General features: G+C 40.4%; 1 protein-coding gene across 1 annotated transcript in view; it reads left to right on the top strand.

Moving 5' to 3' along the window:
* The window catches only part of paxbp1 (PAX3 and PAX7 binding protein 1), a 47344-nt gene extending 25672 nt beyond the window's left edge, over positions 1-21672 (top strand). The window contains exons 12-18 of the mRNA XM_073045062.1: positions 826-973; positions 1577-1698; positions 3153-3229; positions 6929-6995; positions 7485-7631; positions 20034-20188; positions 21064-21672. Coding sequence (XP_072901163.1) covers positions 826-973; positions 1577-1698; positions 3153-3229; positions 6929-6995; positions 7485-7631; positions 20034-20188; positions 21064-21181 — 834 coding nt within the window. The 3' untranslated portion in view covers positions 21182-21672. The remainder of the gene's footprint in view (positions 1-825; positions 974-1576; positions 1699-3152; positions 3230-6928; positions 6996-7484; positions 7632-20033; positions 20189-21063) is intronic.
* Positions 21673-25821: the final 4149 nt, after the last annotated feature.

Genomic DNA, 25821 nt, shown 5'->3' on the forward strand with positions numbered 1-25821 from the left:
TTGCCCTTCTATCTTTTTTCCCTTCCATCTCTCCTGTCTGTCGTCTTATCAGGCTTCCCTTCCCATCCCTAGTCTAATCCTAAACTCTTTCTCTGTATCCTCCCCTTCCCCCCCCCCCCCAACATAATTTATTTTTTCCCCTTCATGCTCAGGCTAGCTTGTTCTTCCTTGTCTTCTGTATTATTGTCACTCTATCTTCCTGTTTGAATTTGAAAGCATGAGTGAAACTGCTCATGATTTTTCCAACCCTGTATGATTGGTCTCTAAATGTTTTGTTCAACTGTTTATTGAAAGCTTGATAAAGTAAGTTTGCACATGTAATTCTAAAACCCAGATCTTAAAAATGTAATGAAAATTGCAATACTTTGACTGTGAAATTAAAAATTTTAAATGCCTTTGGGAGTTAGGAGATTCTGGAAGAGGTGAGTGCAGAAGTTTTAAGTTCTTTTTTGGGGTGTTGCAGAAGTGCTATGAGATGCTCTAAAGTGGATGGAAAAGTTATTATGTTACTATTTTGAAAAAGAATGTTCTACCAGTGGTTATTCCTTAATTTGCTTAGCTAATACAAATAATTTATTAATTATCATTATTGTCTGGGAGCTTGCCATGCAAGTTGCTTGTGTTATAGCAGGTGACTATACTTCATATATGCATTGGCTATAAAGCATTTTGGGATTCTGTCATGTTGCAGAAGGTACTATTTGAACACAAGACTCTTTACTTTAAATGCAAAGTACTGTAACAATCACATTGTGGAAGTACTATTTTACATATTGTTAGTGTGTTGTCTTTAAGAGCTAAATGTATTACACATCTTTCTAACAGCCAAATTGTCGTGACTTTGAAAGTATGCTCTGGTTTGAATCTTTACTGTTTTATGGATGTGAAGAAGGAGAAAATCCACAGATGGATGATGTTGACACATACTTATTACCTGCAATTGTTGAAAAAGTGGTCTTGCCAAAACTGACAGGTAACTATTTTTTAATAGACTCATGACATTAATTAATATTCTCTTATTTGCCAACATTTCTGTTGTGGCATATATATCAAATCATTCCAGCATATGGTTAGACATTTTACTATTTCATTATAACTTGCTGCAGTTAGTTTAACTATTTCATAATTGGTGATCTATTTTTCTGGTATTGTTTTTTGAACATACATAGAAATATTCCAAACAAAATATTTGGTGTATATGAAATATACACTAATGAGCTGCCTTTGCTTGTATAAAATTCTTGCTTCTTCCTAAGGCTGGGTATTTAAATGGTAATGCAGGGTTTCAAATCAAAACATCAACGGTTGCTTTCCTTGCACAGAATCTACTCAACCTGTTGAGTTCCTCTAGCAGATTGTTGATTCATGATTGCTATGTTTGTGCAAAATTTACTATAAAAATAACTGGGGCAAAGGGTGATAATGCAGGAAGAATGTGTCTCTGTTATTTGTTCTCATCAGCAAGTGTGACGGAATTTGTTAACTAGTTCACATGAGCTCAATATGATATCAAGCCTAAGAAAATGAATGAGAAAAATCTGAGGCATTACTGAATATTTTTCAACTCTTGCTATAGGACTAGCAGAAAACGTTTGGGATCCTCTGTCCACATCTCAAACATCCCGGCTAGTCAAATTATTACTGAAATTAATTGAAGGATATCCTTCTGTTGTAAATGGAGAAAATAAATATGCACAGGTATGCTGTCTTACATTTTGTTTCCATTTTGGTTGCGTTCAACTTTTTTCTATTATTTACAGTCCATTTGAATGTAAATTATGATAATTTAATCATTGAAGTGTCATGGTCATGATTATTTTGGGTAAATAAAAATAGAATTTTTCTGTTGACAGGGATTCAGTAGCTCAAAGCTGGCCAGAGAATCAGATTCAACAGTATTTTTACACAGAATTGTTTATTTGAAGGAACTGTTTGAGAAGTAGTCTTCCATAGTGAATGGGATAGGTACATTAAGGTATTAGATAAACAAACTGAGGCAAGAGTAAGTGAATGGGCTTAGTTGGATAGTTCTACCAAAGAGCCATTATGGATACCCTAGGCTAAATGACTTTATTCTCTGGTGTTTTGTTCTGTGATTCTGTGTAAATTTTAAGTATCAGCTAGAATAAAAGCTACTATTTTTGAAGGGGTTTTAGAAATCATCCTTAAGAAACACACTAGTTATCCAGCTATCCTCTCTCTGTCCATGTTTCCGGAGGAGTGAATCCTTATCAGTTTTTGAAAGAAACTAAACATTAAGCTATGAAAATTTGTGATTGATTTTTGGGTGGGCACGGCAGTTTACTTTGTATGGAGAAGAATTGTTTGCATTTGGCAACACTGGCATTGGAAATGTGCTCATATGCCAGTTTTCATGTGCAGTCTTCTCACTGGGGTTCATATGCAAACTTGGCTTGTTAGCTAACTGCCAACAGCCGTGAGAAGACTCAGCAGTGAGAAGGCCAACTTTCACTAATAACATACAGATAGGGTTGATAAGATTTGTGGTTGAACCAAACAGGAAAGTTGGGATGTTGTGATTAAGGAACATTGATTGTAGTGAATGTGTGTAAATACTGCTTGCACACGACTGTCAGTCACCAAGAAATGACAGATCATACACCAGCATAAAATTATAAAGAAAATATACTTGACAATTTTCAACTTCAGTTAACAGGAAAAGATAGAGATAAAATGGTGCATTACAGTTAAAGCAGTCCAATGTGCACATAAATGTTGGAGCTCATTTCAGAAGTAGTTGAATGTATTGCTGTGTTACAACATGTACCCAGACAATCCTGATTGGCTGACGCAACACTCCTAAGTTGGACAACATGGCTACTTATCTGTACCCAACGCCAAAACGCCTTTACTAGCAGGACACACTGCTTTTGCAGAAAACAGCTAAAATTAAAAAAATACCTCAGTGCAGCAGCGGATATTTTAACCAGGGCATTACACATGAATTGAGAAAAGAATTTCGGAATATTTCATCCTTGAGTTCTGTGGGATCTTCTAACTGAACCTTAAAAGGGGAGATACTATTTTTATGGCCATTCAGTTACTAAAGATGCCTGTTTTTTCGCTATATATAAAATGTTGGTCTGTTGTGATTTCCCTTTTAAAATTAATAAGAAAATATTCTCTCTCAGAATTTATTAAAGATCATCATCTTGAGAATTCGAAAATCAGTGGATGAAGATGTGTATGTACCACTTTATCCAAAAAGGTATGTGTTTCTTTATGTATTTCAAAGTTCAATGTTAATTTATTGTGAAAGTACATATATGTCACCATATACAACACTGAAGTTCATTTTCTTTGCGGGCATACCCAGTAAATCCAAGAACCATAATAGAATCGATGAAAAACCACACCTGACAGGGTGGACAAACAACCAATGTGCAAAAGACAACAAGTTGTGCAAATACATCTTTAAAAAAAAAAGTATTAACAAATAAGCAATAGATATCTAGAACATGAAATAAAGAATTGTTTACCTCTCCACGTCTGATCCCCTGATGAGGACTGGCTCATGGACTACTTTTTTCCTCCTCCTCATATCAATAATCCTCTGGCTTAAAAAAAATCCTTGCCTCTGTTCTAAAAGGTCACCCCTCCATTTTGAGGCTGTGCCCTCTAGTTCTGGGAACCCCCACCATAGGAAACATCCTTTCCACATCCACCCTATCTAGTTCTTTCAGCAGTCAGTAGGTTTCAATGAGATTCCCCCACATTCTTCTAAATTCCAGTGAATACAGGCCCAAAGCTGCCAAATGTGCCTCATATGTTAACCCCTTCATTCCCAGAAATATCCTTGTAACTGATGGTGAAATGTTCCATGTTGTACACTTTTAAAATAAAAGTGCACTTGTGATATTTGATAAACCTAGGCCGTAGGGTACATCAATGAATAAACGATGCCGTCTTAACTTATTCTAATGATAATTGTAATGAAGCAATGTTAACAGGGTAGAAATGACGAGAGCTTGTAAATGTATGCGTCTTACTGCTATTTGATGTGTAGAAGAAAACTTGGGTGTTTTTCTTTCATGGTGTTTAGTCCTTCTAGAGTGGAGAGAACTTTAATTTTTAACATATCAGAGCTTTTTGTGTTATTTGCATAATCTAAACATTTTATAACCATATAACAATTACAGCATGGAAACAGGCCATCTCAGCCCTTCTAGTCCCTGCCGAACGCTTACTCTCACCTAGTCCCACTGGCCCGCACTCAGCCCATAACCCTCCATTCCTTTCCTGTCCATATACCTATCCAATTTTACTTTAAATGACAATACGGAACCTGCCTCTACCACTTCTACCGGAAGCTCATTCTACTGGAGACTCGTATTTTGTGCGCTATGAATATCTAAAATTAGTTGCCTTTTTAATTTTCCCCACAGCCTTCCCAAAAATCAATTTGTTAACAATAAAACAGATTTTGTGAGAATTTCTTGTGTTCAATTTTTATCTGAAAATATTAGTATTTTGTAGGACAGCCATTTGAATAGTTTTTTGTTGTTGTTTGAACTCCTTCACTAAACCTATTACAAGTTGGCTCTTAACTGTAGGGGTACTTATTGAAACTAAAATGCTTTGATCAATACTTGCTTTGTAGTTTAAATAGTTCTGCCACTTTCAAAATGTTATGTCCCTTTTAAACAATTGAAGATTGCTCTTTCATTTCTCCAAATGACCTCAGGCAGTCATGAAAATTGAATAGCCAACAGGTGGAGAAGGAAGCTCCTAAAACATTCCTGTCCTCAATAGTAGTTGTTCCAAGCATGTGGGTGCAAAAGATAAAACTTGAAGCATTTTTGGCAGGCGATGCTGAAGGGAGATGCTGTCTTCAACCAATTTGATTTTCTGCATGCAAGATCAAGAAACAGCTGGAAGTACAATGTTGGATGCAGCAATGGACAGCATTCCAGATGTAGCACTGAAAGCTTGCACTCAAAAACATCATGCATCTATCCAAGCTATTCTAGTTACAACACTGACATCTAACTGAAAAGATGACAGGTTAGCCAGATTTTATCAATAACAGACAAATACACTGCAGCTAATTGCTATCCAATCAGTCTGTACTGAATCATCAGCTAAGTGTCGTCATTGGTGCTCTCAAGCAGCACCTATTGACTTAAAGCAATAACCTTACTGGTGCCCAATTTGTAGTTTCATCAGGATCACATTGGTCCAGACCATAACACTGCTTTGGTCCAAGTATGGATAAGTGAGCTGAGGTGAGCTTGACTGTCTTTAACATCAAGGCAACACCTGAATGAGTATGGTCAATGTGTATCAAAAGGAAAATACTCTTGATTGGAATCGCATGTTGTACAAAGGAGAATGGCTATGGTTGTAGGAAGTCGGCCTCAGGGCATCATTGCAAGAATTTCTCAGCATTGTCATCACTGGCCTTCATTATCACTGGGTTACATCTGATGCACTAGTGCTTGCACAATGTTCAAACCATTCATAAATCATCAGCAAATGTAAATGTATGTATTCATCTGCAGCAAGGCGTAGGCATCTTCTAGGCATGCTAAGTAATAAGTAATATTTGTATAAAAATAGTATCAAGACAATGACCATGTGCAATAGAGAGAAACTAACCAACTGGCTTTGACATTCAAGGTATTACTGTCACCAAGTCCCCCACCATCAATATCCTGAGGATCAACGTGACCAAAAACTCAGTTGAATCAGTCACATAAATATTGTGACTACAATTTCCTGGGCTCGCATAGCAAACCTTTTCTACCATCTACAAGGCATGCCATGAGAGTAATGGAATATTCTGCACTTCCTGGGATGATTGCAATTCTTAGAGCAGTTACAAAGTTTGATTCCCTCCAGGGCAAAGCAGCCTGTTTAATTCCTGCCCCATTTACCAACTAAACATTAATTTTTTCTACCACTGGTGCATTCTCTTGTTTAGTCCAGCAGCACCTCACCTAACCTGTAGCATTATCCATCAAGGAAGATAACTGCTTCAGCCATCTACGAATGCCACCACCCTGAACTAAAATATGCAACCATTTGTTCATCAGTGGGTGTAAATCATGAAAGTCTCCATCCAGTGGTCACATTCAGCAGAAAGATTTCAGCAGTTCAAAAGGGTAGCCCACCACAACCTCATTCAGGGGCAATAAATACAGGCCTTGCTGGGAAAAACCAGATCTTGAAAAATGAATGAATAATAGGAAATCTGCCCAAATTTAACATCGTCTTGCTATACTGTATTCAGGTTGCGTATTCTATGAAGTGACACCAGAACCGATGAAGAATTGGACTCTGAATGGGAGGATTAATTTCTGGTATCAATTCTGGATTGACTGTGCCAACAGCAAAATGTGATACTGGCAAAGAACCAGATCAGGAGCACTTTAGTGGGTGATACCTTCAAGATTGATACCATGGTCAGGTGTTAACATCTGCCCATTGTGTGATGTGTTGATTAACAGACTTGACCTAGGCTTGGTGTGCCATTATGGAGTATTAACTTCATTTATACTGTGTCAGTGCCTGGTCGAAACGTCCTGCAAAAGTTGGGTATAGAAAATGCATTGTCATTTTAGGATGCAAATTAGCTTTTAATTTTATACCTCAGCCGATAATGAGGTTGGATCCATCGGAAGTTTTTGTCCTGACTTTTTGTCTGCCACATCTGCTTTCCTTACAACTGCTTTCATTAATTACAGGAAGTGAAAGAAGTGACCACCCCTGAGAGCTATCCTCTCCACATTTAATCATGAGGTCAATACATTGTCATAAAGATAATAGTATTGTGACTGCACTGACTTCAACCACCTATTTACTCTAATCCTGCACAAATGTTTTAAAATCTATTTCAAATTAAGTATTGTATGCCTTATCCTTATTTTTTAGATATCATCAATGAAATTATTTATCTTTTTTTTAGTATGCTGGAAAACAAGAATTCAGGGCCTTACCTGTTTTTTCAACGACAATTTTGGTCAGTACTTAAGGTAAGAGTTTGAAAGTAACATTTTTCATATTGACACATGATTCTGCAAATACTAGAAATCTTAAGCAGCACATGCAAAATGCTGAAGGAACTCAGCATGTCAGGTAGCATGAACGGAGGGCAAAACAGTCAACTTTTTGAGTTGGTTTCTACTTATTAATACAATGGAATCCTTTCTCTGATTTGGGAAGAGATGCATTAATGAAAATTCATTGTTACAGTTGATATTTTGTTTTAACTAAATGGAATGTTTAAGATTTGTACTTGGATGAGTAGAAAGTTGAATAGTAATGTTTCCTATTGAAAGGAAAATATTTGGATATTTATGAAGACACGTTCCATTAGCTGCAAAGCATGGTGCTATCTTATATAATATGTTAAAGGTGAAATTATTAAAATTACCAGTAGATGCAGGCAACAAAAATAGAATTCTTGTGGCAAAATAAATTAAGCTGAAACTTTAAAAGAAAATTCTATATTACTTTTCCAGTTATTGGACAACATCTTGCAATGGACTGGCATAATCTCAAATCGCGTATTGCAAGAACTAACAATCGATAGTCTGTTAAATCGCCACCTTCTTCTCGCTCTACAGAACTCAGACCCAGGCGATGACAGCCTGAGAAAATGTCAAAGTGTAAGTAGCCAAAGAACAGGTTGAAAAAGTTCCCCAACTTTTTAAACCCAGATATTGAAATGTTATGTAGTTATGCCTCGCTGGTTATTTCAATGAGAGATACTAGACGAATTCTAATTTTTGCACCAGAAGTTGGATATTGTGAAGTGTGCAAGGACAAAATTTCAGAGTTGGTTCTTTTCCAGCTATACAGTACTGTGCAAGTCTTGGTCATCCTAGATTTTTTTAAATGTAAATTTTGATTTAGATGTTTATTTTGTCTTCTGCATTACTGTGTCAGCAGAAAAGAACAAATTATAGATTTCCAAACATTTATTTCCCCATAAAATTAATGGTACAGAGAATTTTTTCTGTTTCATTAAAGGAAGTACCGTAGATTCCGTACTACAGAGCGCCCTGATTAAAAGCCGCAGGCTCTAATTTTAGAAAGAAAATCAATTTTGTACTTGTACAAGCCGCACCGGATTTTAAGCCGCAGGTGTCCCACGTTGTAATATGAGATATTTACACAGAAAGATATTACACGTGAGGATTTTTTAACTTTTAATTAAATCCGTATGGTAACATAAACAAATACATATTGCAAATGCTTTTTTTTGAACCGTGCCTGTAACACGGCTACTTTTAAATATACATACGTATCGGTAACACACAAATTAAGTTGCGTATACTTTTTTACTGAACAGTGCACGAACAACATTCCAATATCTCCTAACGACTGGTAAAAAAATATATATTGCAGCCTACCAGGAAAAGTTATTGATCGCCTTTAACTTAAAAGCAGCGTTCTCGCGCGGGTCTAATGCGCTCGCCCCCACCTTTCCGTTTATCGCAAACCGGTATTTCCCACAAGACGCGGCGAAGCCGGATGTGACGTCATAGCATCCCGGGATGTAGTACAGAAAACAAATATACTTTAAACACTTCTAACTTTAACTAGAAAATACTAACAAATGAATTACTAAGCGAAAATATTATAAACTAAATAACTGCCATAAAGGCAGCACAATGCTTTTCTTCGAGTGTTTTCCATGTTGATGAGGGTGAGTACAAATGACTGATTTACAATAATTTAATTGTGAAAGTGCGCTTGATTTATCGTACAATTTCATTGGACCTCTGTGAACTACTCATCAATTTTATTGGTCTACTGTTACGAGGCAAAATGTTTTTGGCGGCATGAAAAAAAACCATGCATTAGCCTCACCGTAGTAAAGGCCGCAGTGTTCAAAGCTGTTCAAAGCGTGGGAAAAAAGTAGCGGCTTATAATCCGGTATCTACGGTAGTTTATTAAGTAATAGGCCTCTTTTCAGATAAAAGTTTGGATTACTTTGTAGGTATTGTATAAAGATTAAAAATCAGGTGCTAATGATCAATGACAAAAGTTAAATGATCTTATCTGATTAACTGAAACAAAAATGTGTGTAGAAGGTATCAAATTGGACAAAGGACAACCCAACTAAAAGGTGAGTGTGTGGCAGATGTGACAGTTTAACCTTCAAATCATCAATTCTTGTATTATGGCAAGAGCGACCATAGCAACAAGATACAAGGAGGCCATCCTGCATCAACAAGGTCTCTCCCAAGCAGAAATTTCACAGTAGATATGAGCTTCAAGATGTATTGTCCATCCTCTTCTGGAGAAGCACAAAGAAATGGCCATGGTTATGGACCAGAAAAGCAGCCATGAGTGCAGCAGATGAGAGATGCATGTAACTGACATACATTCTGTATCAGCTTTGAACTCCCAGAAATCTCTGAAGTCCAAGTACTTCCCTCTAAAATTCAGAGAAGTCTTGTCAGAAGTGATCTTCATGGAAGAGTTGCTGTCAAAAAACCATTCCTCCAAAGAAGTAGAAACAAAGCCAAGAGACTCATCTATGCACAAAAACACAAAGACTGGGGTGCTGAACAATAGCACCAAGTACTCTTACTGATAAGTCAAAAGTTGAAATTTTTGGTTTATACAGGAGGCAGTTTGTTCACAGAAGAGCTGGAGAGTGCTACATAGATGAGTGTCTGCAGCCAACAGTGAAGCACAGTGGAGGTTCCCTGCAGGTTTGGTGATCTGATCAGAATTAATGAAATCCTCAATGCTGAGAAGTACAAGCAGATTCTCATCCACCACACAATACCATCAGGGAGGTGAATGATCGGTCCCAAATTCACTCTGCAGCAGGACAGTGATCCCACATATGGCCAAGGTCATAAAGAACTATCCTCAGCGAAAAGAAGAACAAGGAGTTCTGCAACAGATTTTTATGGCCTCCACAGAGCCCTGATCTCAACCTCATCAATTTGGTTTTTGCCCGTTATGCCATTAGTGTTTGGGATAGCAATGAAGGTGTTCCATCTGTCTGTGCTTGGCTATCTTCTCTATTGTGCCCCGTATGGTTTAGGGTCCTCATTTCAACCTTTATGGAACAGTGCCACATTGACTTTGGTCTCCTGTGTTTCGTCCATCCTTCAGGGATCCAGTGAATTGCTGTCTTGATGGTGTTGGCTTCTCATCACATGCCCAATCCATCTCCAACATTTCCTCATGATTGTGGCCATGTCCTCTTGATGACACTAAAGCAGTATGATGTGGTTGGAGATCTTTGGTCAGAAAATATGGAGTATCTTCCAAAGGCTCATGATGTGAAATGATGACAGCTTGGCAAGGTTGTTCTCTATTGTGTGCCAGTATTCTGACCTATACAAGAGAGCGTACAGAACATGGCTCTGGTCCAGTTCACTTTGGTGTGGACGCTCTGTTTGGTTGATCCTCATTTGTTGCTCTTAGATCTGAAGACACTTCTAGCTTTGCTGAGTCTGCACTGGATGCCATCCTTAGTCCCACCATTCTGCCAAATGATGCTGCCTAGGTAGGTATATCTGCTGGTGCAGGGCAAGCTGATGCCATATGCCCTGATGGGCCTACATTGAGGGTTATGGTCTCAAGTCTCTCTCTGGCTTACACTGAGTCCAACCTGTCCACCATAGGTACACAGGCGCTAAGTTTTCTCTTGCCTGTGCTGGTATATAAGTGATAATAAGGCGATATCATCAGCAGTCAAGGTCTTCTAAAGTTGAGAATAGAGTCCATCTAATGCCTCTCTGCTTATTTTTCGTTGTTTGCCTCATAACCCAGTCATCATCAGGTTAAGTGATATCGCCAGCATCACACAGCCTTATCTGACTCTCGTCTTGACTTCAAAGCTCAAATTGCAGTCTTCAGCTGTGAAATTAACATGGAAACTCTGGATAAGCTGGACCATTTTGGAAGGGATCCCATATGATCTGAGAATTTGCCAGAGGCTGTCCAAAAGCTCTGGATGCTAACAAAGGCCTTTTCAAAGTCCACGAAATTCACATACAGTTTTCTCTGCCACTCTGCACTGTTCTATGATGTTATGCAGCGTGAAGATCTAGTCAACAGCCTCTGTTCCTCCTGAAACTTGCTTGTTCCTCAAGCACATATCGTCAGCATCTGTAGCCATTAGACAATGACTTCGGTAAAGAGTTTTGCTGGGCCTTGACGAAAGTGTGATGTCACACCAGTTGTTGCAATCCCTTGGTGCCCCTTTCTTGGGGATCCTAACAATTACTCCCTTTGTCCAGTTCTTGGGTACTTGTCCCCATTCCCAGGTTATAATAAGCAGTGGTTGCTAGATGGCTGCTGCAACTTTTGGTTTAGCTATGAACTGTTTGGTGCTCAAATTGCCATGTCCAGGAGCTTTGCTGCTCTTTAATGATTTAATCACAGCAATAATCTTTCTTGGGTGAATATGTGTTGATGTCAACATCTTCTGCTGCCTCCTGTCTGTCTTCTAAGGCTGTCTACTTTTCCTGTTGTATCCATTCTTTGTTTTTACCAGCTCTGCATCCTAGACAAACCTCGCTGCTCTCCTTGAAGACTGAGGCAATTTATTTCCACATTGTGTCAATCCTGTCTACTGGCACATCCTCGTCAAGGTCTGGCAAAGCCTGGAATCTGTTCTTAAGCTGAATGGTGAAGGCAGATCTCACACTGATGTTCTTGAGTTTTTCAACATCAAAATGTCTTTGTATATGTGTTCTGATCCCAGTGCTTCTCAGCTTGAGTTTCATCACTGCTACAACAAGGTGGTGATTAACAAGTGATCTGATCTGCTCCTCTCTTCACCTTTACATCCTGCAAAGATCGTCTCCGTGTATCATGATCATTAAATGGTCAGTCTAGTTCTTGTGGTGTCCATTGGGTAAGCACCATGTCAGTTTGTGGATTTCAGTGTGGGAAGAGTGTTTCTCCTATGACCAGGTTGTTCATGGCACAGAATTCCACCAGTCTTTCACTTTCGTTATTCATCATTCCACATCCATGCGTGCCTATGTCCCTAGTGAAGTGTGAGTTGTTATTTCCCACTTTGGCATTTAGATCTCCCATGACAGTGATTATGTCATGGCATGTTAACTCTACCTTCAATTCCATCTGTTTGTTGAAGACATCCTTTTCTTCATCTGTATACAGTCGGCCCTCCTTATCCGTGAATTCAACCAACCGCGAATCGCGAAAACCCAGAAGTGCTCTTCCAGCACTTGTTGTTCGAGCATGTAGAGACTTTTTTTTCTTGTCATTATTCCTAAACAATGCCGTATAACAACTATTTTACATAGCATTTACATTGTATTAGGTGTTATAAGTAATCTAGAGATGATTTAAAGTATATTGGAGGATGTGCGTGCGTTATCGTGGATCGGGATCGAAAAAAATCAAAGTTCTCTTACTAAGTAAGTCGGAACAGGTACATCCAGTATTATTTAGCGTCAGTCAAACGTTTGTCTTAGTATATAGTATATATTTTACTTTTCTGTGGATATAATACGCTTAAGAACATATGTTTCAGCGCCGGGCTTGTGAACGGAAGTTCCCGAGTTCGATCCAGTGACAGACTGTTTGTCTGTTTGTGACCTCCAATTAGCCGAAACAGTGCATTACAGCGGCACCTTTTTTGACTAAACGGACTTAAAATGCGCTAACTTACAGAATGCATACAAAGTTCAGGGTTATATATTCATATAAAATTGCTCATTCATCAATCAACAGGACCCGCTTTCCACAACCCGAGCCGATTCCAGCTTTAATGGAAACCGCGACACGACACCACGATGCATGTGCACGGCCAGCCTCAGCAACACCTCAGGATGCTCACAGCAGCGACACCAAGCAGAGCAAAAGGGCAGGGCAGCTCTATTTCGAGCGGTTGCATTCTGCTAATCACCTTCAGCATGTGCAGGATTGGGGCTAAATCATGTACATTCAGGAGAGCGCCAACCACATCATCAAGAATAATCAACATCCTGGAGGCTTTGGTGTTACTGGTTCATATCTTCTATCCAGCATTAAGGTAAAAAAAAAGGTCAGCCTAATTATGCCGCGTGGAAAAAGAAGGGGGACATTATGGTCAAGAGATGACGCCAAACGTTGTCGGGAAGTAGCAAGGAGAGGGAGAGAACAAGTATTGGATGAGGCCAGGGCTGCACGACGCCAGCATCAGAAACAAAGAACAAACTGCAGAAGAGATGAAGAGACGAGAGATGAAAGGGCTGCACGCCTCCAGAATGACGAAAAACAAGCACAGGAGGAGAAGAGAGGAAGAGACAAAGGAGCAGAGAAATGCACGTCTCCAGGATCAGAGACAAAGAATAGACAGCAGAAGAGATGAAGAGACAGTGGATGAATGGACTGCCCGTTTCCAGAATGACAACAAAAGGCACAAGGGTGGCAGATCAACCAGAAATGTTGCCATCGAATGTGTCCTTCATTAAACGAGGAGGAGCTATATTTGCCTTGCTATGCGTCCGTCTTCTTTTAATAAATTGAGTTTTTCTTCCTAAATTTCCAAAGCATATCACATCAGACTGCACTACCATTCTCTCAAAGGGTGCCCCAACAGGCATTGGTTGGAACATAGCACTGGAACACACTCACATTCACTTACTTCCCTTTCATTTTGAATCCCATCAGCCTACTGTTGATTGGTTTCCACTCCGAGCTCTACTCAATGTTTGTCTTCAAAGTGACAGCTACACTATCATGATGCTGACCATCATCCCTTTCTGTGTATAAAACTGTTTCACCAGTTGCTCCCTTTAGTCTGCCAGATCCTGTCCATCTGCTTTCACTAACACTCAGTATTTATAGGTTGTAATGACACATTTCTGCAGTTATTTATGCTAGCTTGCCAGTGTTGTACATGGTTTGTGCACTCCAAAAAACAATCTTGGTCTTGGCAGTGTTCAGGGCTTTCTTCATCATGCCACTAGCTTCCTCTCAGTTTTCACTATTCTCAGTCATACAAATCCCGGGTGGAGACTCAGGAATATCATCGCACACAGATATAGGATTCTTCATTGCTGTTTCCAAAACTTTTTTTTTAACCTGTCAAGGTTGTTAACACTGAGCTGAACCTCCAAACCTGGAGGACCAGTAGACCACTTGGTCTGGTCTCTACCCTTTGACCTGTTTGGCATGAGTGACCCTACTGAGAGTCAAAGCACAAGCCCTAACTCCAGCCCTCATAGCTCTCCAGGACATTGAGGCATGCAAGCTTCCAAACCCTACAACAAGGTAGTGGTCCCCTTAGAGGAACATCATCGAGGCTGTCTGGGATTACCTGGAGAGACAAAAGCAGGCAAGTCTGCCAAAGATTTCTGGCACGTTCTCCAAGATGCTTGGAAGAACCTACCAGAAGTTTATAAAATAGGAGAGTCTTGGATAAAGTAAACGGCCTGTATCATTTCTTGACCACGTTCAAATGTCTAGATGGCACACATGTAAGGTGAAAGGAGGAAATATGCAAACAAATGTGCAGGGCCAGATTTTTTGTACTGAGAGTGGTGGGTGCCTGAACTGCATGGCAAAAGGTGGTGGCGCTTGTTGGGTTGATACGATAGAGGTGTTTAAGAGGCTCTTGGAATAAACCGAAAATGGAGGGATATCAGTCACATCCTGGCAGAAGGGGGTGTTTTAATTAGGTGCCTGTGTCTTAATTAGTTTGGCTAAAGGGCCTATTCTTGTGCTATATTCTCTCACACAGAGAGTGGTGAATCTGTGGAATTCTCTGCCACAGGAAACAGAGGCCGGTTCATTGGCTATATTTAAGAGGAAGTTAGATATGGCCCTTGTGGCTAAAGGGATCAGGGGGTATGCAGAGAAAGCAGGTACAGGGTTCTGAGTTGGATGATCAGCCATGATCATATTGAATGGCGGTGCAGGCTTGAAGGGCCGAATGGTCTACTCCTGCACCTATTTTCTATGTTTCTATATTATTCTTTGTTCTACTTAAAGAACTTGCATTCAAATTGTACAATGTCCCAAAGTATTTTTCTGTCATTGAAATATCTAAACATTCCTTTTTTGTGTAAGAAATCATAGTAGTAGTCTTTGCACATCGAAGTCCTGTAGAAAGTGATGGGTTCTGCTTTTATCAGTTAAGGTAGTGGGTCGCCAACCCGTAGATTGCAATTGACTAGTCGATCTTTGAGACTTTCCCAGTTGATCCTGACAAAAAATGAAAAATAAATACACAAATACTGTTGAGAGATTGTTTCCAGGTTGCGGGGTTTTAGTTCCGTTCTTTCTGTCCAGTGCGCATGTGTATAGCTCTCCCGCACTACACAGTGTAATTCACTGGTCCCCAACTACCGGCCCGCAAGAAAATTATATGAGTCAGTTGCACTTTTCCTCATTCCCTGTCAGCCCACTGTTGAAACTGAACCCACTTGAAGTCATCAGGGGACTAAACGCAGTGATACCCTCGCACCAGGGATCATCGGTTGGCCTCAGGCGGCCGGTGGGAAGTGCCGTCGCTACTGTCCTGGAGCGCTGCCTCTGAACCTGTTTAGCACACCGAATGTTCGTGGGGAACCCGGTGCTAAAATATTTGCAGACGACCTAATTCAGACTCAGCGTTTCGTAAGTATCAGAGCAGTTACCACGCTGCGATCTACTGAAACAAACATTTGTCGGCTGATAGATCCTACAAGGGGGGCGGGCGGGCACTCTGTCGTACCCCCCGCTCGGTTGGCTGTGGCCCCAGTACGGGGACGTCCGGCCTGAACTTGTCTTCTCACCCCATCCACGACCAGTCGCACCTGGCCAAGGCGTCTGGCGGCGGGCGGGAGGCTGAGTTCGGGCCCGGAGGTTGTCTAATGAGGCAATGTCTCAAAACTGTTTCAGTACCCCGAGTCCAAGCACCCAGCACTTAATGATGAACCCGCTGAGTTTTCTCAGTGGATAAAACGTGGGCAAGTGGGACAGAAGCCGAGAGCCGCGAGAACTAGAATAGACTGGACATAAGGAACCTGCTTCGAGTATCGCTGTTTTCCGGTCGTGTTTAACACCCCGCCCCCGTTGGCCGGTCCGCAAGAATATTATCAATATTAAACCGGTCTGCAGTACAAAAAAAAGATGGGTACCCCCTGGTGTTTATATATTATTTCTACTTCTGGGTTGCCGGGTTTTACTTCCGGTCTTTTCTGCCCTGTTGCGCATGCGTGTAACTAGTTGATGTAGGGTCGATCTTGCCTTTTACTGAGGCCGAAGTAGGGGATCTTGGGCTTAAAAAGGTTGGTGACCACTAAGTTAAGGGATAACCCAGTAATTGTTCTAGTCGGGTAGAATTTTCCTACTTGTCATTGCCATGGGAGCTTTCACTGCTACCTGAGAGAACATGTGCTTAGTTCAAATGATGCCTCCCTCAAACAGCCATTCTGAAACACAGAAACACACAGATCATCAAGCACCGATGTACACTAATGCTACACTATCCCACTTCATTCTCTCCACGTTCTCATTAAACCCCCCCCCCCGCACTTAAGGTCTGTCATTTGCCAACAAGCTAGGAGTAATTTACAGTGGTCAATTAACTTAACATAGGACAAGGGCTTTAGAAAGCGCAGCACACAGGAAACCCATGCAGTCACAGGGTAAACATGCAATTGCACGCAGACAGCACAGGAGCTTAGAATTGAACCTGCATTGCTTGAGCTGTGAGGCAGCAGCTCTGTCTGTACCTCTCAGCTGATTCAAGTACAGTCGGCCCTCATCCGCGAGGGATTGGTTCCAGGACCTCCCGCGGATACCAAAAACATGGATGCTCTAATCCCTTATACAAAATGGCGTAGTATTTGCATATAACCTACTCGCATCCTCCCGTATACTTTAAATCATCTCTAGATTACTTATAATACCTAATACAATGTAAATGCTATGTAAATAGTTGTTACACTGTTATTTTTAGTGAATATTGACAAGAAAAAAAATCTGTACATGTTCCTCTCGCTCACAAATACAAGCAGCGAGCGAATGAGACGCGAGGCTAACAATGATCAAACAAGGAGTAAAAATTTTAATCATCTCTAGATTACAGAACTTATAGCACCTAATACAATAGAAGTGCTATGTAAGTAGTTGTTACACTGTCTTGTTTAGCGAATATTGACAAGATAAAAAAGCTGTACATGTTCCTTTCGCTCACACCACAAGCAACGAACAAACGAGACTCAAATAAAACTTGTAATACCTGTACAGTAGTTGTTACACTGTCTTGTTTAGGGAATAAGGACGCTTTGGAGGATGCTCAATAATAACCTCAGGAACTGTGGAGGTTGAGGACTGAGGATCTTCAAGCGTTGAACGTCGAGACTTCAGAATTGCAGATGCTTTAGTTAGAAACATTGTTATAGGAAGCTGTCTCTTTTTCTTTGCATCATCAAACAAATCTTGCAGTGGTTGTAGGCATGTAGTTATCCCTTGGGTGACACAGAGGCTTCATTCCATCGAAGGATCATAGTCGAGGATCATATCCATTACCACTTGTGCCTGTTGGAAAAACTACTGCAAATTTTCCAAGTGTCCAAATAGATGGCTCTACCTCCTCTAAATCATCTTCATCATCTTCTGTAGAGGATTTCAGCAGATCTTCGAGTGCATTGTTGGTAAGGGTTTCTCTATGCTCTTCTATGTGTTCCTCGACGATATCCTTGATCATGTGAGAGAAGCCTCCTCCTCCTTGCAACATTCAAGATATCCCTGACTTCTGCATCAATAGTGGGGAACCCCCTGAAATCATTGACTGTCTTACTCCATAGTGGGTCCCAGCATGCATTGGCGGTCTCGGGCTTTACGGCGTCTGCTGCCTCTGCAATTGTGAGTTTCTTCCATAAATCCATGATGCTGCAGTCAGGGTTAGCATCAAGGGCAGCGCGAATCCTCTCGAAGGTGAGGCGGGTGTAAGTCACCTTAATGCACTTGATGATGCCTTGATCAAGTTGGCTGCAGCAGTGACGTAGTGTTAGGAGGCAGGAACATCACTTCTACATTATCGTTGGCAAAGCAGAGAGATTGGGGATGGCTGGGGTATTGTCAATTATGAGGAAGGCCTTGTATGGCAGCCCCTTCTCTTCGAGGTATTTCTTTACTTCAGGAATGAAGCACTGGTGGAACCATTGCAAGAACAAGATTGCCATCACCCAAGCCTTGCTGTATTGCCAGAACATGGGTAGGCAATTTTTGTTTTTGTTTTTGAAGGCCCAGGGATTGTTTGCTCGATAGACGAGTCCTGACTTAATCATGTGACCGGCTGCATTGCAACACAGCACCAGAGTAAGGTGATCTTTCCAGGCCTTGAACCCTGGGGCCTGCTGGGCACTCTTATGGATGTAGGTACAATTGGGCATCTTCTTCCAGAACAAGCCCGTTTCATCACAATTGAAGACTTGCTCTGGAAGGTAGCCTTTCTCTTCTACGGGTTTCTTGAGCTCCTCTGGGAACGCTGCTGCTGCCTCGGCATTAGTCGATGCCGATTCTCCCGTGATCTTTACGTTCTTGAGGCTGTAACACTTTAAATAGCCAGCCATCCATCCCTTACTAACCTTAAATTCTTTTCTCTCACTCTCATCAACCCCATCACATAGTGATCATAGAGACTAAGTGCTTTCTCACATATAATTTTGCCATCGACAGGGAAATGCTTCTGTGACTTGACCTCTAGCCGCACACTTAATGCTTTCTCAGTCTTTGCAAGCACTTTATCACGAACCAGAGACCATTTTTGCCATTGTAGGGGCAGCACTAACACTCCCATGAATTTCAGCTTCTTTCTGCTTTATTGTGTGAATACTCGATTCGTTCTTACTGACCTTACGGCCTACTTTGGAAAGTGACATGTCACTTTTCAAAAGATCTAATATTTTTACTTCCTCGGCGAGAGGTAACGCTTTACGTTCTGTTCCCTCTTAGCCTTTGAGGAATTGCTTTGACCACGCAATTGCTTTTTAGGAGCCATTTTTTCACAGGAACAAAGTAGTGAACGAACGAAACGCGAGGTAAACAATGCTCGAACAATGAGTGCTGAAAGAGCACTTCCAGGTTTTCTTGATGATCCTCCTCCTCTCTCCCTCCCTCTCCACCCTGTCCCTCTCCCTCCCCCTGCCCCCCCAAATCTATACTTTATCCTTCCTTCCTTTGGCCATCCAAGTACCCTATTCCTGCTTCTCCATATCCTATATAAAAAAAGCCTGTATTCCTTAAGAAAGCTAAAAGTGCCCTGACCTGTGTTCTCTCATCCATGCCCAGTAATCCTTTTAATGTGAATTCCTACAACCTCAATTTCCTTAGATTAATTCTCATCTCTCTCTCTGTATCCCATAATTCCTGCAACTCAGAACTACATGTTCTACTGACTCTTCTTCCTGACATTCCTCACACAATCCTGTCTAGTGTTTCCCTATCATTTTCAATGTTTTGTTTAGTGCACAGTGTCCCAGCCTTAACCTAGTCCACACAGTTTCCTCTTTTCTGTATCCACTGCCTACCCTATTACCTGTAACACTCTTTTGTATTTGATTTAAATGCCTCCCTTTCCCCTTTCTGTCCCATCTTTCTTGCCACATTTGGATGATTTTTTTCCCAAATTACACACTTAGTCTCTGCTTTACTGATACTAATGTGCATTTCCATATTTTCTTTCTTTGACGCCCTCTTTGCCAACACATTCACCCTCTCATTACCCTTCACACCTACATGAGCTGGAACCCATAGAGTAGCCCTTGACTAGGGTACTGTTGATGGTTCTAGGCACAACATATCTGAAGAGATATTGATTAGTGATGATCAGTTAGCATGTTACAGTGGGACAGCTACTGGCGTTTTGAGGCAAATTGGATCAGTTTGTTCAGAACTTTCAGGAATACAGATGATCTGGGGGTCACCAATGGAGGTTTTCAGAAAGGGACTTTGCATGCATATTGCCTCATATACAGTATAAAGTGTAACACATGTCTGTGTGTACTTGAAAGATCACTAATAATTGAATTTATATAGACCTTGGAGGCAAAAAGCAAAACATGTTTCATGTTGCTACTTTTGTTTTACAGTTGATCACTTGTTTACCAAAGAGCTGGTTTACCAACCTAAAAGGAGATAAGAGTATCCCACAGATGGAAAATTTCTGCTGTTATCTTGTTCACTTGGCCAACACGATTTATAGGTTGAGCCTTGGATGCTCAGATGTGGAGAAGCGTACAGCCAGGTAAAAAAGTTGCTCAGAAAAAAAAAAAATTCAATTTGGCAACCTCATTAACAGCTATATCTGAAGCAATTTCTAAGAAAGACTGTCTGTTCCATAACTAGGGGCATGAAGCAGCTTCCTTGTCTTTAGGACACTGTTTGTGTAATGCGATTTCATTAAAACCCATCTAAGGGAAAAGTGACTTGATACAAATTAGATATGTCTGCACATCCCAAATCTTCAGTTTTTCTTATTTTCATTTTCAACCAGTTTATCAAACGTGTGGCATGTTTCATGGCTTTTGGTCACGTCTATTTAACTGATTCCTTCATGTAGGCAAGTAGGTATTGTTGCCAGACAGCTCCACATTGAACGCAACTGGGTTTACAAATTAAGTATGTGGTTGCAGCAACATGTACTGTTACTCACAGCTATATTCATGTGCCATGCATAATTTTTTTCCTTCAAGTCACATAACTTTGATAAATTCTTTGTGGAAATATCAGTTTACAGCATAAAGTACTTCCTAAGTCTTTTAAAAAATTGAAAATGAAGCATTTCCTAAATGAATGGCATGTGTAATGTTTTCAGATAAGCTACAGGTATTCTTTTACAGAACTTATGTTCTGCAGCAGGTAACTCTATTAGATGGGTGTAGGGAAGTGCCAAGTTATAAAATAACAAAATTAATATGAAAAGTTAATTTGCTTATGTCAAAATATCAGTGCAATAGCTTTGCAGCGTGCTGTGAAAGGTATTGAATGTTAGGAGACAAGAGTAAGCATTTTATCTACTTTCCTATAATCACAGTTGAGTGGTTTGAAGGTACTGTGCAATAATTTTGATTTTTTACTGTATGAATGTAATTTTTTTTTTCAATCTGATTTACTTTGCAGGGAGAGTATAAAACAAGTGATTAAGTTTCTGGCTGTCATCCATGCTTTAGATCATGCAACAGCCATGGCAAATGAATATGGTGTGAAGGACATCAAAGCGCTACTTGATGGGAAATGAGATTATGGACAGAAACATGAACATTCCTACCATTTGTATGATTTTGTATATATGTACAGCGGCTTTGTAAAAGAAAATGGATGGCGTCAAATTACAATTGTTTGATATTTAATATTTTCCATCTCTATTGTGCTTGAAGGTACAGCTAAACTGAAAAACTCTTCTTCAGTCACGAACCCTTGCACAACAAATCAAGAATGTAATTTTTTTTTAATCCATCTTGACTGGATTTCTACTTTTTTGAATATCTGCTGATTCAGGTTATAAGAAGCAAATGGATTAACAAGAGTTTGTTTTTTTTGCCATGCAAATATTTGTGGACTATGACTCAAGAAGGTTACATCTAAGCAAGCACTGGAACAGACTGTGAAAATACAAGTTCAACCTTCAGATAATCTTCAAGTATCATTGGGTTGCATTTGTTTAATTTAGTACATGATGAATTCCATATGTTTTGTTTTAAGAATATAATAAACAGGCTATTCGTTGTATTGAAATTGTGATATTTGTTTGCTCATGCAGCTTTTTGCATAGATTTTTGACAGCTGTTTGTTAGATTTATTTAAGAAGTGCTTCCCAACGGAAGCAGATTTTCTCCTTTTCCTCCCCTTACGTTCCACTGTGTCATTGCTTTCATGTTGTATTGCATCATAATTGGGATAAAGAATGGAATGAAGAAGATATCTACATAAACCATTTCAGTCATATATAATCTGTCACCACTTGCACTTGAATAACCCAGTAATCTAGGCCCCTGGAAAGTTCTGCATAATTTTCAAAACTAAGAAGATGAATAGACACTAGAATGCCTTCTTGAATGCCTAGTAACTGTGTGTCCCCCCAGAAATGCCATCACCATTAATTTAGTACACCCTTAGATGTGCCACAGACATCTGAAATATGGGTAAAATAATGCATAAATCAAAGTGGCATCAGATTTCCTTTGTAAGTAAGCAATAGAAACTGCAAAGAAAAAGTGGCTGTAGTAGTGGACAGTAAAGTTAGGGACATGGGCACTGTTTATTCCAGTTTAAGATGGCACTGGTGAATCTCAGCCACTTCTGACTGGTGGCCGATGAAACAAGAAAAAACACTAAATACTTTGTTAATCACTCTTTTTGTGTTAAACAATTATCGCCAACAATAGTCTGTAACTTCCCTTTGGACTGGTAGAATCGAGGCGAGGAAGACCCGATCTATTTAAGCGCCAGACTGAATTGGAAAGGCTGGGTATAGGTTGAGTTATGACAACAGACCCCAGAGCCAGACCGTACCAAAGCAACTGAACCCGATGTTTGGACAACAACTTGGGTCAGGATGTTGGAGCACGAGGTGAGGGACAGGCTGATTCAGCTCATTGTTCGGCTCTGCGCTGAACCAAGGGTCTGGGGATGGACTCTCTGGACTTCAGAGCCCTATTTGCTTGTGTTTACTGTTTGCATGATTTGGGGTTTTTTCCTGCACATTGGGTGTTTGTCAGTCTTTTATTTATGGGTTCTTTTAGGTTTCCTTGTTTAGCAATCAAAGCAAGTGCCCTAAAAGCTATGTTGCTTACCCAGTGCCAGGATAGGAGGTGTGTTTGGGCTGCAGGATGTGCCACTTGTGATGCCGTGAGAGGGGGAAATCCACTTAAGCTCTGTATAGATACCAACTCATGTAATGCAAGAAAAGTGAGCCAATAAGAAATTGAATAGCTAAGAACTTAATTCAAAGGCAGAATCACAAGATACCTCTTGGATTATTACTGAAGCTACAAGCAAGCTGGCACAGTGCTAAGAGGATGAATGACATGAATATTATTGTTATTCAATTCATAAGGCACTAATGTCAGTACTGAGAAAAAAAAACAATTCTGTTTGAATAGACTACCCTTTTAAAACACTGGTATCAGAATTCAAGTGAATCACAAAATTTCAGAAATGAGATTCTGTGGGCAAAATAGAGACACCAAAAAGGTAGGTTGCCTCCCAGGTCCCAGAATCAGGGATCTCTTGAATCAGGTCAATCTCATTCTAAGGGGGAAGGTGAGTAGCCAGAAGTCTTGGTGCATAGTGGCACAAATGACATGGGTAGGAAAGGTGAGGAGCTCCTGATGAGAGATTTTAGGGTGTTGGGTATAAAGCTGAAAAAGGAGTCCAGAGTAGTAAACTCTGGTTTGCTGCCCATGCCACACACCAGTGAGGGTAAGAATAGGGTAGTTTGGTAAGCGAATGCATGACTGAGGAACTGTTGCAAGGGGCAGTGGTTCAGATTTATGGATCATTGGGCTCTCTTCTGGGGAAGGTGTGACTTGCACAAAAGAGTAGGGTTGCACCTGAACATGAGGTAGTCCATTATCATTATGGGCAGGTTTGCTAGAGCTCTTCAGGACAGTTTAAACTAATTTGGCAGGGAGGCTGGGAACCAGAGTGATAGTGCTGAGGAAGAGGTAGTGATTTACAAACAGGCAGTATGTGGTGAGACTTTTGGCAAGGAGATGCTGATGATAGAGCAAAATTGTAGTCAACAGGATGAGCTGCAATCTAAAAGGTGGACAAATACAGACCAAGGTAGATGAACTTGTAGCACAGTTACAGATTGGCATGTATGATGTGGGCATCACTGGATCGTGGCTGACAGAAGATTATAGCCACATGCTTAACATCAAAGGATGCACATTGTATTGAAAGAAAAGGCAGGTAGACAGAGTGTGGCATGGCTCTGTTGGTAGCAAATGAAATTTAATCATTAGAGGTGACACAGGGTCAGAAGGTGTTGAATTGTTGTGGGTGAGCTAAGGAACTGCAAGGGGAAATAAGACCCTGGTGGGAGTTATATACACAGACCCAAACAGTAGTAAAGATGAGGTCTACAAATCACAATGGGAGATAGAAAATGCATGCTGAAATGACAATGTTACAATAATCATGGGGTGTTTCAATATGCACGTAGCTTGGGAAAATCAGGTTGTTGCTGGATCCCAAGAGGGGGAGTTTCTAGAATGGCTATAAGATGGATTTTTAGAGCAGCTTGTGGTTGAGCCCACTAGAGGATCAGCTATTCTGGATTGGGTATAGTGCAATGAACCTGAATTCAGAGAGCTTAAAGTAAAAGAACCCTTAGGGACAAGTGATTGCAATATGAACAAATTCACCCTGAAATTTGAAAAGGAGATGCTAAAGTCAGATGTATCGTTATTACAGTAACGTAAAGGGAATTCCCAAGTCATGAGCGAGGCGGTGGCCAAAATTGAAAAGAACGCTAGCAGGGGTGATGTCAGACCAGCAATGACTGGAATTTCTGGGAACAATTCAGAAGGCATAAGATGTGTACATCCCAAAGAGGAAGAAGTATTCTAAAGGCAAGAGGACACAACTGTGGCTGACAATAGAAGTCAAAGCCAAAGAGAGGGCATATAATAGAGGAAAAATTAGCGAGGGTTAGGAAGCTTTAAAAACCAACAGAAGGCAACTAAGAAAGTCACTAAGGAGAAAAGGATGGAATACCAAGGTAGGCTAGCCAATTATATTCAAGTATCAGGGGTCATGAAATGTGTGAAGTTACCATTACTAGGGAGAAGGTTCTTGGGGAAACTGAAAGGTCTGAAGGTAGATAAGTCACTTGGACCAGATGGTGTACATCCCGGGTTCTAAAAGAGGTGTGGTGATTGTGAAGGCATTAGTAATAATCTTCCAAGAATCGCTATATTCTGGAATGGTTCCAGAAGACAGGAACATTGCAAATGTCACTCCACTTTTCAAGAAGGGAGAGAGGCAGAAGGAAGGAAATTATAGATCAATTAGTCTGGCCTCAATGGTTGGGAAGATGTTGGTGTTGATTGTTAAGAATGTGGTTTCAGGGTACTTGGAGGCACATGATAAAATGGGCTGCAGTTAGCATGGTTTCCTTAAAGGAAAATCTTTGAAGAAATATCAAGCAGGATAGACAAAGGAGAATCAGTGGATGTTGTGATCCTGGACTTCCATAAGGCCTTTGATAAGATGCCACACATTAGGCTGCTTAACAAGTAAAGATTCCATGGTATTACAGGAAAGATACTAGCATGAATAGAACATTGGCTGATTGGTAGGAGGCAAAGTGGAAATAAAGGGAGCCTTTTCTGATTGACTGCCAGTGATGAGTGGTGTTCTACAGCTGTCTGTAGTGGGACAGCTACTTTTTACATTATATGTCAATGACTTGGATGATGGAATTAATGGCTTTCTGGCCAAATTTGCAGATGATATAAAGATAGGTGGAAGGACAGTTAGCTTTGAGGAAGTAGAGGTTACAGAAGGACTTAAACCAATTAGGAGAATGGGCAAAGAAGTGGCAGATGGAATACAGGGTTGGGAAGTGTATGGTCATGCAAATTGATAGAAAAAATGAAAGGATTGACTATTTTCTAAATTGAGAGAAAATTCAAAAATATGAGTTGCAAAGGGACTTGTGACTCCTTGTGCAGGATTCCCTAAAAGTTAATTTGCAGGTTGAGTCTGTGGTGAGGAAAGCAGATGTAATGTTAGCGTTCATTTCAAGAGGACTAGAATATAAAGGGAAGGATGTCATATTGAGGGTTTATAAAGCACTGGTGAGGCCTCATTTGGAGTATTGTGAGCAGTATGGGCCCTGAAAATGATTTCGGGATTGAACAGCTTGTC

The sequence above is a fragment of the Hemitrygon akajei genome, chromosome 5 (assembly GCF_048418815.1).
Source record: "Hemitrygon akajei chromosome 5, sHemAka1.3, whole genome shotgun sequence".
In the NCBI taxonomy this organism is placed as follows: Eukaryota; Metazoa; Chordata; class Chondrichthyes; order Myliobatiformes; family Dasyatidae; genus Hemitrygon; species Hemitrygon akajei.